At 46.4% G+C, this 18,908-nt stretch overlaps 2 protein-coding genes across 6 annotated transcripts in view; one reads left to right on the top strand and one right to left on the bottom strand.

Annotated features, from left to right (window-relative positions):
* The window catches only part of CYFIP2 (cytoplasmic FMR1 interacting protein 2), a 79,078-nt gene that overhangs the window by 33,622 nt on the left and 26,548 nt on the right, over positions 1 to 18,908 (top strand). For all 5 annotated transcript variants that reach the window (XM_075131235.1, XM_075131232.1, XM_075131233.1 and 2 more), the window contains 6 exons: positions 929 to 1,025; positions 1,953 to 2,029; positions 3,284 to 3,392; positions 3,784 to 3,903; positions 4,871 to 5,070; positions 5,379 to 5,466. In XM_075131235.1, the coding sequence (XP_074987336.1) occupies positions 929 to 1,025; positions 1,953 to 2,029; positions 3,284 to 3,392; positions 3,784 to 3,903; positions 4,871 to 5,070; positions 5,379 to 5,466 (691 nt within the window). The remainder of the gene's footprint in view (positions 1 to 928; positions 1,026 to 1,952; positions 2,030 to 3,283; positions 3,393 to 3,783; positions 3,904 to 4,870; positions 5,071 to 5,378; positions 5,467 to 18,908) is intronic.
* FNDC9 (fibronectin type III domain containing 9) lies at positions 5,481 to 9,094 on the bottom strand. The gene is made up of 2 exons (XM_048860380.2): positions 8,848 to 9,094; positions 5,481 to 7,362 (listed from the first exon to the last, which is right to left on the bottom strand). Exon 2 carries the CDS (start codon positions 7,353 to 7,355, stop codon positions 6,690 to 6,692), a length of 666 nt encoding a protein of 221 aa, XP_048716337.2. The 5' UTR covers positions 7,356 to 7,362; positions 8,848 to 9,094; the 3' UTR covers positions 5,481 to 6,689.

The following is an 18,908-nucleotide window of genomic DNA, read 5'->3' as shown; positions in this document are numbered from 1 at the left end:
AGAAGTTTTATAAGAGGATCATAATAAGTATTCAAGTGTACATGTGACTTTGTGATACAGTTGTGCATGACCGGGCCTTTTGTTCTGTTTGTAAACGCCGAGCACAGTGGGGCCCTGGTCCCTGGCTGGGGCTCCCAGGCACTGCGGTAATACAAGTAATAAATAATACTAACTCTTATGCCATTTATTGTGCATTATAACTGCTTCCTTGTGAAATAAATTGTTTTCTACTCTAGGGGCAGGTGCAGCAGACACTAAGGTCCCTTTGCAAAGCTAGAGAAGCACAGAAGTTTCTTAAAGGGCAGACAGTGAATTCCCTGGCATGGATGGTGGTGCGGGAGACCCTCAGCTAGCAGAAAGCCAGCTGTCCTCTAGCTACTTCCAGCAACTGTGATCTAGGGACTGTGGGGGGAGTTTCAGGAGCTGGAGTAGGTGGAGCTGAAAGGCACGAGGTTAGAGAATTCTCCATTCCAACAGACGTGGCTGGGCTGGAGTGGTTGCAGAGGGGCCATATGCCTTGTTCTGGTGCTTGGTGCAGGAGCAAATGTCACAATCATCACCATATGTGGGGTCTGGAAGGAATTTCCCCCCAGGTCCAATTCGCAATGACCTTGGGGGTTTTACACTTTCCTCTGCAGCCTGTGGGTCACTTGCCAGGATTATCTGGGTATATCTCGATTCATCCTTCCCTTGCCACTGCGGGCGCCTTGGGCACCAGTGCACCTTGGTCCCTCCTGTTCTCTGCCTGTGGCACATCGTAGTCTAATCTCCTGTGGGCTGCAATACTTTGGTCTCATTGCGATTGTTGGGTTGAGTGTGTGGGTGGTGGGTGGTGGTGGTGCCCTGTGGTTTATAGGAGTTGAGATTAGATGATCCATTCTGACCATAAACTCTATGACTCTAACATGAACTGTTTTCTTCCCCTCAGGTACGTGCTGTATCCCTTGGACCTGTATAATGACAGCGCATATTATGCCTTGACCAAGTTTAAAAAGCAGTTCCTATACGATGAAATTGAAGCTGAAGTAAGTTCTGTTCTTCTTTATTTGTCTGACTGTGCTATGAATGAAGAGCTCCCTCTCGCTTCACAAACGTGTCCTGTTTGACTGAACAGACCAATTTTTCAGTGAATTAATTAGAGGTATCCCCTAAAAAAATAAAATAAAATACTAAGAAATATTCAAGAGAAGGCTACAAATTTCCAAAGGAGCCTTTGTATTCCTGCTGACCAATGGCCCAGTCGGCAATCAGCTCCATGTGGATCCAGTGAAAGCAAAATATTCACGTTTGGGGTGTGTAAAGTGTAACTAATGGCTGAAGAGTCATGGGATGTCAGCGGGGAAAGAGGCAAGAAAGGGCATGGAGGGCAATTGTTTTCAGCAAATAGTAAATTTGCCAAAAAATGCATATTTCTTCACATCAAAACTATTTGCAAATTGGAATTCGAATCGTGTCAAGGCGTTTTTTTTTCTGTAACTGTCCAAAGCCTTTCATTTCGATGTTTTCGAAAGAGGCTCTTTTGATGTTTCGTTTTTAATTGATGTCTCGTTTCGCAATGCCATTCAAAATGGTTCCTTCAGCTTGTTTCATTTCAACAAGAAAAACCAAAAAATTTTGTTTCAGTTCAAGTCAACATTGTTTTCCACTCAGCTCAAACTGAGAGATAAAGGGGACAGGGGATGGGAGAGGAAGGCTTTACGGTAGGATTCATAACAGGCGAGAAACATAAATGCTCAATGGTCTGCATTCCTTTATCATGAGAGTGTGGAAACCCCTCTGCTAGGTGACAGGAAATGTAGGGTAAAGTGCTTTGTTATGGATGGCGTTTTATTAAAACAGTGGTTCTCTCTCTCTCTCTCTCACACACACACACACACGCTCACACTTGTTCTAAGAGCCTATTTCTTCTATGTTGTTTATACCCTTGTGATGTATATTTCTTTCTCTGTCAGGTGAACTTGTGTTTTGACCAGTTTGTGTACAAGTTGGCAGATCAGATCTTTGCCTATTATAAAGCAATGGCTGGCAGGTATGAGAATCCCGTTGCTGCTGATTGTTATTACTGTTTGCTCTGAGGTATCCTCTAGCGGCTCCAGGGAGGGTTTAAGGATGTGTTGTTCTAGGTCCTCTAGGCACACAATAAAAGAGACAATCCCTGCCCCAAAGAGCCATGATCCTTCTAACCATTTAAAGGCATACACTTTACATACATACATAAGGTCCGTGCACACTTGGGAACTTTTAGTGTGCGGTAGCAGGGCCCACGCAGACTGTTAGTACATGGCACACCAGTGCTCTCTAGATGTATGCCCTGCCTTGCCGCGCACGCACTCTCCATTTACACAAGCCGTTGGTGGTGTGTCCGAGAACGATGGACAGCAGGGTGGCAGATAACAATGGCAGCTGCAAGTTTGACGAGGTGGGGGTGTCGAAGAGTGACTCACTGGCCAGTGTGCCGCCTCATGGCTGGGACCTGCCTTTCAGGACCTGCCCCTCAGACTCCACCTTCCAACAGCCATTCGGCCCCTGTGGTGGTCTGTCTCTTCTAATGACTCGGTGCTCCAGCCAGGTCATGTTCAGTTCACTCCTTCTGGAGTATCAAGTGTCCACTACATCCTCCACCCCTCCCGGGCTGCTCTTTAAGCCCACTCTTCTTTCAGAGTTGCGGGTTCCCAGGCATTCCCTAGCGTCCCCAGGCAGACTCCAAGCCAAGCCACAGTTGCCTGCCCGGGGCTTATGCTCTTAGACCCTCTGGGTTCTCTCCATCTCCCTGTTCCTCTTCTGGAAGACTGACCCAAGAGGCTACCCAGCTGGAGTCTAGATCCTGTTTCAGGGCCCACTACGGGGCTAGCTCCACCCCTGTGGGTGCCTTCCACAGAGAGAGGGAACTCTAGCCCCCTTCTGCTGAGCCTCCTCTCCCTGGGTATCTCTCTCCTCACTGGCTTGAGCTTCTTCTTTGATGAACATCTAGCTCCTCCCCAGCTGAGACTGATAATAAACTGCACCTAGCATGCCCTCTAGTTACAGCCAAGTGGCTGCCTGAACGTTCGGGCACCTATTAACCCTTTATCTACCAGTGTGGGGTTATACACCCCCATGACAGAGGGGTATAAAAATATGGTTAAAGAGAGTCAGGACGGGTTGGGAGAACCCTCCCAGCTCATAAAGGGGATGACTCAGAGAAGGCAGGACTCAGAAGGGGATGTACTTGCCCTTGGAAAAGATTAAGAGGAAGGAGAAGGGATGATGGGGCAAATGCACTGATAATATTTTCCTTTTCCAGTGTCTTACTGGATAAACGTTTCCGGGCTGAATGTAAGAATTATGGCGTGATTATCCCTTACCCGCCATCCAATCGCTACGAGACGTTACTCAAACAGAGACACGTCCAGGTACAACAGACGCAGCAGCCTCAGACATTTCCTAAAGGTCTCATTGTCTCTAGGGGATTTAGCCGGGTCCTGCTGTCAACTGAAAATGTCAGTGTCTTGGTCATGTTCTATTGTTGGGTACAGTCAAGATTAATGACAACAGATTTCCTATATTTAAGAAGTAACCGGAAAACTGAGTCAAAAGCATTTATCATTATTATGACAAGGCATCAGGAAAGATTGGTTATTTACCTTCCAGGTTCCGAACCCCCTTTTAGATAGAGATAGACCCAACCAGCAAAGTTTGGATCCAGATCAGAACTTTCTCCACCTTCCAGATGGTTTGGCTCTGGGGCTCTAGTTTGGATCCATCTCCCCTTTTCCCACTAGTATCTTTTCCTCTTGTCCACAGCTGCTGGGTAGATCAATTGACCTGAACAGGCTCATAACTCAGCGTATTTCAGCTGCGATGTACAAATCATTAGACCAGGCCATTAGCCGCTTTGAGAGTGAAGACCTGACCTCCATTGTGGTAAGCTCAGTGATTGTTTGAAAGGGCTGTAGAATCAGAGAGTATGATATACTGATGTAGTATGTATATACACCATTGTCCATTACCGCATTGAAATCACATATACAGTAGTTTTCTCCCCATTTGTGAATTCTCTTCTCTTCTTTCCGTCCTATCTTAGGTATTTCTAGGGCTCCCATCATCCACAAAGGGACTATATTTGGGAGTTTCATAGTGGGGGATCTTCACAGAGCACAGATGGTAGAGTCCTGTGATTTGGGAGAAGAAAGTCCTGAGTTTAATTCCCCCTGCTGCATCCATGTGGCTAAACTCTGGCTTAATGTGCCTGTGTGCATATGGTTCACAGCCACTGATACATTGCAGGACCATCAGAGTCGAGTAGTGTAAAATTACCAGTTTCCACATGCCAGGGATTCTGCTGTGAAAGGTGTTATTCTAGCAAGAATGTGCTCTGTGGGGAACAACTGCATTTTCCACCTGTAGGAAGGGAAATGGTTGAATGGGACCCCTAGAGTGCAAGTACAAATGCCCTTAGACTTTTGAGTTCAAACAATGTCTTTAATATTTGACAGGTTTCAGAGTAACAGCCGTGTTAGTCTGTATTCGCAAAAAGAAAGGGAGTACTTGTGGCACCTTAGAGACTAACCAATTTATTTGAGCATAAGCTTTTCGTGAGTATGCATCCGATGAAGTGAGCTGTAGCTCACAAAAGCTTATGCTCAGATAAATTGGTTAGTCTCTAAGGTGCCACAAGTCCTCCTTTTCTTTTTAATATTTGATACATCCTCACTTGGAAGACCACGTGTGTGTGTGTGTGTCTATGTGTATAATCATAATATGTATGTATATAAGTACACTGTATTTATAGTGTGTATATGTATAATCATCTTCTTGCTGATCGAATAAGACTTCTGTTATGATCTTGATAATACATAAAACCCTGCCGCTGTTGCTTTGCCTGGTGCAGGAGCTGGAGTGGCTCTTGGAGATAAATCGTTTGACACACCGGCTGCTGTGTAAGCACATGACTTTGGACAGCTTTGATGCCATGTTCCGAGAGGCTAATCACAACGTCTCTGCGCCTTATGGGCGTATCACCCTGCATGTCTTCTGGGAGCTAAACTTCGACTTTCTACCCAACTACTGCTACAATGGCTCCACCAACCGGTAAGAAAAAACAACAAGACGGGGCCTCTGGAGGCCCTGTTTCAAAACTGGACGTAACTCACAGCCCCCGCATCCACCACACAAAACGCCCACGGTCCACGCTGACAACGGCAGGTTTCCAGTCTGTACTAAGGCAGGAGTGTTTTCATTTCCCATGTGATGCACCATGGCATTGTAGAGACAAGCTTTAACCTCTCTGCTCTGCTTAGCCTTGAAAGAACAATTCAGGGTTTGCATGCAACAAACAGTGTGGTTGGACTGAAATGCAATTAACAGGCACTGTCGTTTCCTCTCCACACTCACTGCAGGTTTGTACGGACAGCGATCCCATTCACCCAGGAACCACAGAGAGACAAGCCAGCCAACGTCCAGCCCTATTACCTCTATGGATCAAAGGTCAGTAACGAGCCACATCAGCCAGGAAGAAGGACTTTATTTAGGGAGGCTGAACAATGAGGAAAGCAGATTGTACACACAAATCAGTCACCAGGTGGGAAATGCCAGGCAAGGTTCATTAGCAGTATGCCAGAAACACACAAGTCGGCTTGGCTTTGCTGAGACCGAAAAGCTGGGCGAGGCAACCAGTGTGTTGCCGCTTTGTCAGTTCTTCTTTCCTCCTGAAAGCATCAGTGTCAGAGTGAGCCAAAAGGCCACAGCCCTGTGTTGATGACTAACACTGGGACAGAGCCACTGAACAGCCCCTGTCTAGAGATACAGAGATTAGAATGGATTGGTGAGACTCAGCAAGGGGCTCCCCTCCCACCCGGTTATCGGTACCACAAGAGCACTGGGATCCCTGTAGTCTGAAAGGTGAATTATTGAAATGATGGTGTGTGTATATATCAGTGTCAGGCAATCTATCAATCAGATGTATATGGCAGACTTGTTTACATAGAACTGGGGAGGCCTGGGAGGTAATGGTAGTGGCTTTAAGAGTGAGTTTTATTACCAGGGAAAGGTGACTGAAGGCCCTATGAGATGACTGCACAGCACAGATACAGCACGTGCAGGGACACTGCAGGCTTATCTAGTCACCTAGGAGTAGATGACTCAATATTCCATTCCTAGAGCCCCGAGCTACCCATAACCCCACCCAAAATGGCTGATTGGTTTTCCCCTGAAGCAATTCCGTAGGTGAAAGGTGCCCTGAAGACTGAAGTCCCCTAAGCAGGGCCAAAGCCTGTGAGTTGACTGCAGAGCCAGAGAAGGCCATGAGAGTTGCAGGTACTCAGACCCTCTCGGGATTTGGTCCCCAGACACTAAGTACAGTACAGGCAGCTGCACTGCAGGGCGTAACTGTAACAGTCCCAGGACTTGTGCTGTCTCCCACTAAAGTCTAGGGAAGTTTTGCCTTTGACCTCAAAGCAAGCAGGATCAGGCCTACAGTTTAGTTCCACCTCTGAGTCCATGTAAACCTGGCCCTTTCTGCAGGGGGTGCCTGCTGTCGAGGCGCGGCTGTTGTCAAGGTGCCATTTTCAACCCCAAGTTTGATCCCAGGGCAACGTAGTACGAACACCGAAACGTGTCAGGTCAACGTTTGCAGCATGAGAGCAGCCCCACTAAAATGAAAAACAAATTGCCGGGCGTTCCCCGTGCTGGGAGCTCCTTTTATTTCCCTTTCATTTGAACCCGTGCTGAGGTAAGATGGCCCTCTTGTCATCACTGCTTTGGATTGGAAAGAAGCAGTGGGGGGACCTATATGGGCTCTCTGCCATGATACTGGAACTCCTCATTAGGATAGCCGTCATGGGGACTTCCAGCAGCTCCTCCATCAGTCCAGTGCTCAGAGTCCCCTCAGGCGAGCTTGTCTGTTCATCCGCTTCCCTCTCTGGGTTGGCACTATTCTGCCTCAGCCTTGACACTTTGTGGCACCTTGAGGACCAGAACTGCAAACAGCCATAGACCAAGAAGGCCGTAAAGCAGAGGAGCAATAGGCTGCTCACCATCCACATGGAGGTGGCAGATTCCTGCTTCAAGCCGCGCAAGGCCCCCGGGTGCTGGTCGAGAGTGTGGAACGTTGTACAGTGGTTGCTGGAGGGGTAGGAGTTTTTACATGTGATGCACAGAATGTAGACGGTTGAGGGAGTAAGTCTGTGGAGGACCAGGGAGCTAAGGGAGTGGGGGACCCTCTCCTTGCGATGGAAGTTCTGGCGCAAGTGGCCCGCAAAGACGCTGTTCCAGTTGGGACGGTAGATGACGTGGTAATAGTTCTCCGGGCAGGGGTTGTTTGTGGACCAGGAGACAGTGGCTCTTGTGTCAGAGATGTTGCAGACTTCAATGTTCATAGCGGCTCTGAAAGGAGAAGCAAGGCAATGCTTAATGTACTGGGCCTGAGCCAAAGCCTATCGAAATCTGCTGGGCTCTTTCCACTGACTCCGAGGCGCTTTAGATCAGGCCCATATGGTCTTCAGAAGTAAAGAGAATTCGTAATAGCTAAAGCTGGGTAAGAAATGCAGAGACACGTTTGTGAAAAATGTTCACAGCTTTTCAGGAAGACTTTTTACTGACATTTTGTATTCTATTTGTAAACTTTTCATAGAAACGTCAAAAATTCAATAGCTTTCTACCAGTCCCACAGTTCAGTGGCAATGGTTATTTCCAGCAGTCCTGGTTTACTAGAATAGAACTGATAAATTCAACATTTGCACGTATCAGTACAGTTCTGCCAATAGCACTCTCACCTCTGTCTTAGATAATTATATAATACCTATCATCTCACAGTCTTCAATATATTTACCTTCCCAACAGCCCTGTGAAGTAAGACCGGGCTATTGCCCCATTCTAAAGATGGGGAAACTGAGACAGAGAGAGGCTAAGTGACTTGCTCAAGGTCATACACGAAGTACATAGCAAAGCGAGGAATTGAACCTGAGTCTCCCAAGACCCAGGCTAGTACCTGAACCATTAGACCATCCCACCTCATGACTAGAAAGTTACCCATCCGAAATAACAAATGGGACGTGGGTTTGTCCCTGATGCTCAGATCAGACATTAAACCTCTGCACCTCGTTGCTGGGTTTCTAGCTAGAAGCTTTTGCTCCCCAAGGAATTTAAAGAAGACTGCAAATTTGGTTAACTTAAACTAGTTACTGATTCAACACAAGTCTTTCTCTTGCTTGAGCTTCCAATAAACATTTGGACTGTAAATCAAAGTTCCGTAGCACTCACTGGAAAAGAGCCGGTGACTGTCGTATTTGCCTAAACACTCACTGCATTTTCAGTCGCTAACTTGTTGCTTTAGAAAGCATCAGGTCTTCCGATATGTCATGTATTGTGCCAGTCAGGGATCCTGACTGGGGAGCTTGCTTGCTACTGAAATACAAATAAATTCAATAACAACAGTAGTCAAATTAATAAAATATAGTCAGGAAATAGACTTTTACCACCATGCGTATTCAGCAGGTGAATTTTATTGAAATCTACCATTTAGCTTCAGTCAGGGATTATTTTGTAGAGCCCCTCTAGTGGGTCACCTAGTCCCTTTCCTAACTTCACTGCAGGATCAATTCCTCTATACAAATTCATTTCTGTAAAGCAGAAACGTTCAGCTCTTCTCTCCCTGCTGTAGGCAATATTTACTTCTTTGCTAACTAGATTAACGCTATCCATCTGGATTTTCTCTCTTTTAATTTGCTTTCTTTCTCTTTTCCTATGTTATTCTTTAATTCAAGAAACATCTCACCTAACAATTGCTCTGTATCCTACTTTCCTCTCGTGAACAGCTAAATACATGCACACATAACTGAGTAGCTACCTAATCATTGAAAAGCTATTTACCTTTCTCGGCATTTATCTTAAGCAGTGGCCAATAAATGTTCAGTCATGAGGCATGAATCTGAGCTTGCGATGCCTTGCCTTCCTCTCCACAGCCAGAATCCCTGGATAACTCCCTTGGTTGCGGGCTGATTAAATCCATCACCTCTCCATAGTCTTGTATTATACCCTTCTTTGATTGCATCATCACTCGCCATAGCAACCAATAGGAAACTGTAGTCAAGCATCTTCCAATGGATTGGTGAGTGCTGTCTCTAAAAGCTTTTGTCTGGGAGAAGTATTTGTCCATGAAGCTGAAAGAACCAGACATGGTAGTTTTGTTTTCTGGCTTTTTTTTTTTTTTAAATGGGGGCTAATTAGCAGGAAAGCGACTGCAAGCAGCCAGCCCCCAGCCTCCTTTTGTCTCAGTGCCATTATCAGTTCTCTAAATGGTTTTCGTAGGTTCAGCGATTCCAAGGCCAGAAGGGACCATTGTGAGCACTGCATTAGACTTTTCACTGCTAGATAGAAGAGCCCATTATTAAATATTTGTTCCCCATGGAACAGATCTGACCTGTCAAGGTCCCTGGCAGTCCCACATTTCTGTGATTCTGATTCTACGGAGGTACTTATCGTGATAGACTCAAGGAGCTCCGTTGAGTTCGATTAACAAAGAGAAGGTTAAGGGGTGACTTGACCTACATGGTATAAAGCAGATTCTAATCTTTTAATCCTCTCTTAACCCTCTCTGATTTATTAACACCCTTCTTGAATTGTGGACACCGGAACTGGACACAGTATTCCAGCAGCATTTGCACAAGGTTCTAAAAGAAAAGAGTTTTAATTCAGGCTGAGGAAACATGCCTGCACATACAGGCGTTTGCTTTTTCTGCTTCCAAAGCGCTGTCTTGACTCTGACGCTTGAGTCCCATTTGTTCTTGTTGCTCAAGAGGATGATGGCTTGGCAGTCTAAACGACCCTTCCTGGGACCACAGGTTCAAATCCCAAGAATGACACATTGGGCTCCATGCAGTGCACTTTCAGATGAGATGCTGAGGTTCCCAATATGCTTTTTAGTAAGAGGATGGGGACTGCTGCAGTGCTTTCTCCCAGCACTGTAACAAGGTAAGGTACTGACACCTGCTCACCCTGAGGTGCCAGTCTTTCTGGGAGGCTCTGGGAAGGATTTGGAGATTCTTCAGGGTCAGAGATGCTGTAGTATGTAAATATAAAATACCATTTCCAGTAAAGCAAAGTGTCGCCTATTAAAACTCTGTCACTTAGATTCATAGATATTTAGGTCAGGAGGGACCATTATGATCATCTAGTCTGACCTCCTGCACAACGCAGGCCACAAAATTTCACCCACCCACTCCTGCGAAAAACCTCTCACCTATGTCTGAGCAATTGAAGTCCTCAAATCATGGTTTAAAGACTTCAAGGAGCAGAGAATCCTCCAGCAAGTGACCCGTACCCCATGCTACAGAGGAAGACGAAAAACCTCCAGGGCCTCTTCCAATCTGCCCTGGAGGAAAATTCCTTCCCGACCCCAAATATGGCGATCAGCTAAACCCTGAGCATGTGGGCAAGATTCACCAGCCAGATACTACAGAAAATTCTTTCCTGGGTAACTCAGATCCCATCCCATCTAATATCTTAGTGGCTTGTCTTTAATCTTAAGATCTCAGTGACTTTTAAACTGTCAGGAAAATCTAGCTGACATTCGTCCTTCGCCCAGGCTACAGGGGCATCAGCTGATCTTTTCTCCAGGTACTCCACTTTGCCTGGAAGCAGCCCTGGCTGCGATTTTCAAAGGCATCCAACTTCTATTGAATTTCAATGGGATCTAGGCAGGCTCCTTTCAAAAATCATAGCCACAGGAGCCTAAAAATGACTCTGTCCCATCTGGTTAGAGGGAAAGACGGGAAGGCAAATGTAGGATGTGCACAGTGTAAGCTGTCGGAGTCACTGGTGATAAATAGGCTTGGAAGCATTTGATTTTTATTAGTAAATGTATGTAAACGTTGATTTCACCACACACACATGCAAGTGGACAAAAGAATATTTCCATCAATAATAACTGAAATGTACAGATAGACAAAATAAGAAACATGCTGCTTGAGAACCTCTTAAAGTTTGATTTAAGGATATTTACTTTGTATATTTTTCCATGTGGTGTTGACAACTTGTGTGGTTATAAAACTTTAACTTTTGTAATCTTGATGTCTACAATCACTAAATCATTATTGCCCGGCACACACCCCACAGTGTCTGACCTCCTGCATAATTTCCCCTGACTGTGAAAATTTCAATAGATCAAAATTAAAAGGTGCGTAAAAATAAACATGGATGTTATCTGTCAAAGTGATAACAAAATAAAAATCAAATTCTGCCAAGCCTAGAGATAAAGGGGGAAACGAAAAACTTGCCATAATAGACCCAGCACTTCCAGGCAGTGTCTCACTGCTGTCTGAAGCAGAGCATCTGATGCAGAGTTGCATCCTATGAAGTGAGCTGTAGCTCACGAAAGCTTATGCTCAAATAAATTGGTTAGTCTGGAAGGTGCCACAAGTACTCCTTTTCTTTTTGCAAATACAGACTAACACGGCTGTTACTCTGAAACCTGAAGCAGAGCAGTAAAGGGAGCTTGCTCTGGATTAGAACTTTCATAGAATCATAGAATCCTAGAATATCAGTGTTGGAAGGGACCTCAGGAGGTCATCTAGTCCAACCCCCTGTTCAAAGCAGGACCAATCCCCAGTTTTTGCCCCATATCCCTAAATGGCCCCCTCAAGGATTGAACTCACAACCCTGGGTTTAGCAGGCCAAAGCTCAAACCACTGAGGAGTTCTCAGTCACTGGAAATGAGTCTGCAGTCTGTGAGCACTCCTTCAGATGTCAGCAGCGAGTGAACGCACCAGGCAAAGTGGAGAGTAAAGAAGTATTTTACATCAGGAAGCATCTGCAGCCCCTGCTCTCCACTTAGTCATCCCATTGCTTGACATTTTAGCTTTATCTTCCAAGGTCAGGCTGCCTCCCTTCTGTGTCCATCAAACAGCCGTTGGCAGAGCAGGGATGGAAATACTCATTGATGAGATGAAAGTGAACAAGCTCTCACCTGGCTTCAGGCCCTTAACTTAGCACAGCCCTCCCTTCAGGGGCAGAGGGGAAAAGGTCCTCCCTTGGCTTCATGCTGCCAGCCAAGCAGAGTCCTGCCTGCAGGGGGGAAAGCTGGCAAGAGGAACTCAGGGTACAGAGGGATTATGCAACACAAAGGGACTCACTCATCAGGGCTCCTGCAAGCCTGAGTTCAACAGGCTTCCCTGCCTGCTGTCATGTCAGAATTATACTTTGGTTGTTCATCAATAGCCTTTGTTCTTAGAAACAGGAGACAATGGAAATGGAATAGTTTCATCATCTTATATAGGAGCATAGGAATAGCCAGATTGATCGAACAAGGGGCCATCTAATCCAGGATAGCATCTCTACCAGTGGCCAGTATCAACTGTTTCTGGGGCACGTGCAAGAAACTCTGTAGTAAGCAGTGATGTGATAACCTGCTGCCTCCCTTTTCCCCTCCTGAAATTTCTTCTGAGGTCAGAGGTCAGCTCATGCCCTAAAGCAGGAGAGTTTCTAACCCTACCAAAGCTCTTCATTAGTTTAGTAATCTCCTTTGTTTTAGTTAAATAAGAACTCTGGGTGTAAATGTGTGGGGGTGTCTCCGAGTCAGAATTCTTTTGTTGTTTTATATCCAAGCAGGGATGTGGCTTCTCAAAGGAGACCTTGATAATTTGTGATAAATATACGTATAACCTCATCATGCTGCTGTAGCAAGTCCCTTGTCAGAGTGAACCTACCCTCGAGGAAGTCCATGGTCCAAGTGCATCAGTTAGAATTCCATGGATTGGTGGGTTGCATTACAGTTCAGTCAGGTTACTGTGTTCCAACACACATCAAAGACAAGTACTGTGGAGATCCACTCTACGATAGAAAGTGGGGAGGAACTCAGAGGCAACCATATCCCATGAGTGATACAGTCAGTTCTTAGACCTGGGCACCCAGGGAAGGAGGAAGGAGTTTCCTTTTTTTTCCAGAAGTGGGAAACAGAATAAGAGACAGATCGTAAAAGGGATTTAGGCACCTGACTCCCATTTAGGCGCCTACATACCTTTAACAGTCTGGCTCCACATGTCCAATAGAAATTAAGCCATTCTCCACTGCTCAGCCAGCTATAAAATTCAGCTGAATTGAGGCTGTAGCATTGGGTTCCCAAGGCTCCCACACAGAGCATGTAAAATTACCGACAGCCCACTTCTCTGCTTGTTAACTGCTGCTTAACTTTGTAAATGCTTCTGATCGTGCACCGTTTATGTACATTCATGTGCACCTGTCCTCCTCTCAGCACCGCCTGAATCAGGATCACGATCAGTTCAGTGGAAATCATTAGCGGTTTTGCATTACCTGACCCACTCACCTGAGTTAATTAACCTGTCTTGCAGATGCCCTCAAAGTGCCATATCTGCCTGTGATGCTATGTAGTATATAAATAGTGATTGTACCCAAATGGTGTAAGTCGCAACTTTTTCTGGGCGTGTATATTCAGCAGCTGCAAAGGGCTTCTGGATTGGTGGGACCAGTAGGTGGTGCTAGCAGCTGGGGCTGTTTATCCTCCAGGGCTTGCTGGGTGTGTTTCAGGAGGTGGTACTTGGCCTGTCACTTCAAAACCCAGATTGGGCAGCAGGGAGCAGGCAAATGTTTTTTTCAGTGAGAAGTGGGGCATTGGCAGCACGTTTGCCATAGTGGGAGTGCCAAGGGTGACACATTGATCACAATTTCTGCTCAGTGGGTTGAGTGATCACCTTGGATTAAAGGAACGTTCCTGTGCTATCCAGAGTGCATCACGGCCACTGCTAGGAAAAGCACCAGGCATGTTCCCCGCTATCCTCCTCTACTGAGAACCCCAGGCTGATAAATAACAGCAGCAGCCTATAGGATCGTCACATTAAGATAAAACCATCTGGACACATCCCTTCACAAAGGACATATTTTCTGTGCTGTGTATGCGCTGTGGATGCCACATAGGACTGGGCATTTATGTTTTCTGGAGCAGAGTTTTTGGCTCTTTGGCTGAGAAACAAGGTAGTATCAGTTCAATATGATGCATCCCCTACAGGGAGGGACTGGGCTCTCCTATTGCAGGAGGTGAACTTGGCTGCCTAGCAAGGCTTTTCGTTAGAAGTTCATTTTCAAGAGGGTTCAGGTGTGTGGCTGTCATAAATATAAAGGGAAGGGTAAACACCTTTAAATCCCTCCTGGCCAGAGGAAAAACCCTTTCACCTGCAGAGGGTTAAGAAGCTAGGATAACCTCGCTAGCACCTGACCAAAATGACCAATGAGGAGACAAGATACTTTCAAATCTGGAGGGGGGGGAGAAACAAAGGTTCTCTCAGTCTGTGTGTTGCTTTTGCCGGGACCAGAGCAGGAATGCAGGTCAGAACTCCTGTAAAGGGTTAATAAGAATCTAGCTAGATATGCGTTAGATTCTGTTTTGTTTAAATGGCTGATAAAATAAGTTGTGCTGAATGGAATGTATATTCCTGTTTTTGTGTCTTTTTATAACTTAAGGTTTTGCCTAGAGGGATTCTCTATGTTTTGAATCTGATTACCCAGTAAGGTATTTACCATCCTGATTTTACAGAGGTGGTTCTTTTACTTTTTCTTCAATTAAAATTCTTCTTTTAAGAACCTGATTGCTTTTTCATTGTTCTTACGATCCACGGGTTTGGGTCTGTGTTCACCTATGCAAATTGGTGAGGATTTTTATCAAGCCTTCCCCAGGAAAGGGGGTGTAGGGTTTGGGAGGATTCTGGGGGGAAAGACATTTCCAAGCGGGCTCTTTCCCTGTTATATATTTGTTAGACACTTGGTGGTGGCAGCAATAAAGTCCAGGAGCAAAAGGTAAAATAGTTTGTACCTTGGGGAAGTTTTAACCTAAGCTGGTAAAAATAAGCTTAGGGGTTTTTTCATGCAGGTCCCCACATCTGTACCCTGGAGTTCAGAGTGGGGAGGGAACCTTGACAGTGGCATTATTTTTTCTTTCTGCGGCTTAAGGCCTGATGGAATTCTTTCACTCTAAGGCGAGCTGTCAAGCCAAGACAGGGATTCGTGACAACAAGCAGTGGGCCTGCAGACTTGGAAATGACCTACTACACCTGCTGCTAACTCCTGTGCCCTGGGATCCCAGCAGCAGCTGATCACCTCGGCATGGGATGGGGATTTTCCCACCACGCTCTCCCAGGCGCATGGCAAAGGGAGACCGACTGCTATTTCCTTCTGGATCCTGAGACTGTGGGAACAAGACCCATCTCTGCACATCCCAATCTATCTGCACTCCCAGCCTCCTGGCCCAAACACCTGTACCATGCTAGCAGCCTGGCTTCGTGCCCTGCTCTGCTGCTGTTGGCTGGCCCCCAAACCAAAGGCTTGCACAGATGCCGTCAGCTTGGAACAGCAGAGCTTTAGGATGCGTGTTTGATCATGAGCTGCATCACCTCGAGTTGGGAGCAGGCTGCCACTCACCTGGCACACAGAGCTCAAAGGGGCTGCAGGCAGAGGGCCCACGTGGGGGAATGGATGGTACTGTGAAGCCAGCTTGCATGTTCAGCTATCCTGTCTTAAAATGCACTTACCTCCTACATTCTTTAATCCAAGCTGTGCATTTCACCCTTAAATGGAGTTACGTTTTAATTGCTCAAAGACATGGTATTATTAGTAGATGCACGCCTTTTATTACAGCACCGCATAGCTTTGCATAAAGCTTGGTGAAACTTACATCATCTTTCAGACAGGAAGGAATGAATCATCCTGTTTTGTTGGCAAGCAACACACGTTGTAAAATAGATTAACTTGAAGTGTCCAATTAAATGGGGATTGCGGCTGCAGCTTCAGTACTAGTGCCCCCCACACATACCCTTTAAGGAAAAGTAAACTTTAAAAGCTTCTTTCCAGCTCCGTTAGTCACTGGTCACGAGCCAGCCAGAAGCAATCTGGAAGTGGGATGAAAGCTGGAGAGGTGGGAGGCTATTGGAATGCTAATGCTGCACATGATGAGAACAGGTCTCCATCCCAGGGAGGGGGCAATCAGTGGAGTTGCTCTTCGATTGCAATGCCTCCCCATCACGGGAATCATCATGTTTCCAAAGAGCCATCTTCAGCTTCCTGATGGCAGGAAGTGCGAACGACTGTCTTCATGGGAGAAAACATGCATCCGATGAAGTGAGCTGTAGCTCACGAAAACTTATGCTCAAATAAATTTGTTAGTCTCTAAGGTGCCACAAGTCCTCCTTTTCTTTTTGAGGAACGACTTTGGTATCCCTCTGAGGGTCTGCCTGCACTGCAGTTAAACCCAGAGTCTGAGCTCAAATGACTACACTGCCGTTTCATAGCCCCTGCGACCCACGGTCTGTGAGCCCAAGTCAGCTGACACGGGCCAACCGCAGGTGTTTAATTGTAGGGTAGACGGACCCTCAGTAGGGAGCTGTGCAACAAGAGCAAGACTCCAACAAGGCAAAGTCCCATCACAAGACATGGAGTGGGATTTTTAAAACGCTCAGCATTGTCCCAGCTCTGTTCCCTTTGAAGTCAGCTCCCACTGACGTTACTGGCCGCAGAGTTCGGCCAGCACTGAGTGCTTTGGAAAATCCACCATCGATGACAAGCTCATGTGACACCGCAGTTTCCTCAGTCAGCTGTCAGGGTGGACAGCTCAGGTCCTCCATTGCTCCACAGGACCCTCAGACTCCCAGCACCTCTTGGACACCAAGTCCCCACGCTGGGAGCTAGTGCGAGAAAGACATGGAAAATGCAGGGCACACAACTCCTCTGTGCGCAGATAAATCTATAGGGAACGCATGGAAGTGCGGTGGGGCTCCCCCTTTCCATGTTCACTTACCTGGTCTGCACAGCAGTATGTTTCACAGGGGTCCCCGTGGCTGTAATGATAGGTTGCAAAAGCTAGAGCAACAGGATGCTACTGTAATTGGCTGCAACCTGGCGGTACAGGGTTATTGGCAGGAATTCGGGATGGTTGCCTCCCTCCTGCCTGGCAGATCAAATGCGGTGCTGCAACAGTCACACATCCTGCTTCTGCTCCTTTAAAGAGTTTATGAAAACGGTTACCGGTGCTCTTTCTGCCATGGCCGCCAATGGCAGTCTTTCCACTCACTTCAGTAGGCTGCAGACCGATCTCCTAATGACCATGAGCCCTACTCTACAGGCCTGGGTGAAAGAGAAAAATGTTTAATGAATGCAATTTAGACATTTCTATAAGTTACCTTCAGTAACTTTCCCATACCTAGTTTTCTGGGTATGACATCCTGCAATCTACCTGGACCTTATCCCATAGGAAAAGGGGAATTCCTGGCTTCCAAATGACATATCCCTTTTCAACTAGTTCCTAATAGTTCCAATGGGCAAGTGGGTTTTGGAACAGTGAAAGGAATCTGTTGGTCTAAACAAAATGATGCGGATGGTTAATTTGTTGATTAAAGTAATTGACAAGTGAGCAAATGAGTATTGTGTCAGGGAGTAGAAATTCTACCTCTAGAAAGGGGGAAGCGGTTTTACGGCTGGTGGGCTTTTTTAAAAAATGCCACATTTTTGTAGCTGCTCAGAGGTTTGGAATGGTAGAATTGTCTGTGAGAGATGGCTCAGTGGGCCGAGGGCAGGTAAGACCGCCAGCGCTGCAGGATAACTGTATTTATCTCATGGCTAGCACCAGCATATGTGTGGCAGATGGTGGAAGCAGTGACTTTTGAGAGTGTTCTTGATTTGTCCTGTTCTGCCACTTCTGCACACCCTCCCTCTCCTGTTGGCAGGCAGGGCATCACTCCTTGCCCTCTTGTAGCATAGCCAAAGAGGGTTAAGCTGTGCTCAGTTACTGGAATGGCAGGAAGAAGAAAAGGAGTACTTGTGGCACCTTAGAGACTAACCAATTTATTTGAGCATGAGCTTTCGTGAGCTGTAGCTCACGAAAGCTCATGCTCAAATAAATTGGTTAGTCTCTAAGGTGCCACAAGTACTCCTTTTCTTTTTGCGAATACAGACTAACACGGCTGTTCCTCTGAAACCTGGAATGGCAGGAAATCCCATTAGAGTACAGTATATACCTGACCCTTTGTCATGTCTGCAGAAAAATGTCCTCCCTTCTGCTTTCTCACCTCTTTGGTTAACCAAAGACAGGCAGGGAGCTTATTGGCATTTCACTGGGAGAGGCGCTTTTTGCCAGATGTCATTTGAAGAATATATTTGACGCTGCTTATTGATGCAACAGTTATTGTCGGGGGGGGGGGGGGGCAGAGGAATTGAGAACACGGCCCTTTTCTTATGGTGCCAAACCCTGATGCAAACGCGTCCTTTTCAGAGCAAGCCCCTGGCAGGCACAGCATTCAGCCGTCTCGGTTATACTGACCAGGCGTCCTTTTCAAATTGCACAACTGAAGTGCTTTCCCCTGCCTCTCCCTTCGGCTTCTCTCGACACTGCTTGGATCCAACCAATATTCCAGAGACACAAAGTGCTTCAGCACGCTCCCTGTTTCCAAGGCTATTCCAAGATCAAATGGAAATTCATTTCGGGCCAGGAGCCAAACTAAACCCCACAGTTCCATTTTGAGACATTGACCCACCCCCAGGGCCAAATTCAGACACCAGCACACAACCCGACATGGATAAATGCCAAGAAAACTACAGAGTCCTACACTGACGCCTACAAGACACAGAGAGGAACTGATTCATGTCCTTTCCCACACTGTTTGCTTACCAGCTGCTGTCGTTCCTATTCTCCTATGTTACAGGTGTTTAGTGAGGCACATGCCAAGCGAAGACTTCTGTTCATTTGCTAAATGCTCTTCATTTTGCAACCTCCTCCTCCCATCTTCCTTCACCCCATTTGTCTGTTTTGTCCATTTGTCACATCCTGTCCAACACCTAGACTGGGGCAGGAACTGCCCTCTTTCTTACCTGTCTGCACATCACCTGTGGGGGCCTGAGCCTTGACTGGAGTTCCTAGGTGCTACCGTCATTAACAA

Source organism: Caretta caretta, chromosome 8, assembly GCF_965140235.1.
Source record: "Caretta caretta isolate rCarCar2 chromosome 8, rCarCar1.hap1, whole genome shotgun sequence".
Taxonomy (NCBI): Eukaryota; Metazoa; Chordata; order Testudines; family Cheloniidae; genus Caretta; species Caretta caretta.
The sequence above is the reverse complement of the archived record's forward strand: the minus strand, read 5'-3'. Positions and strand labels throughout refer to the sequence as shown.

Bases quoted from the DNA above. Each gene is read 5' to 3' on its own strand.
- FNDC9 (XM_048860380.2), bottom strand. From the start codon at position 7,355: ATGAACATTGAAGTCTGCAACATCTCTGACACAAGAGCCACTGTCTCC.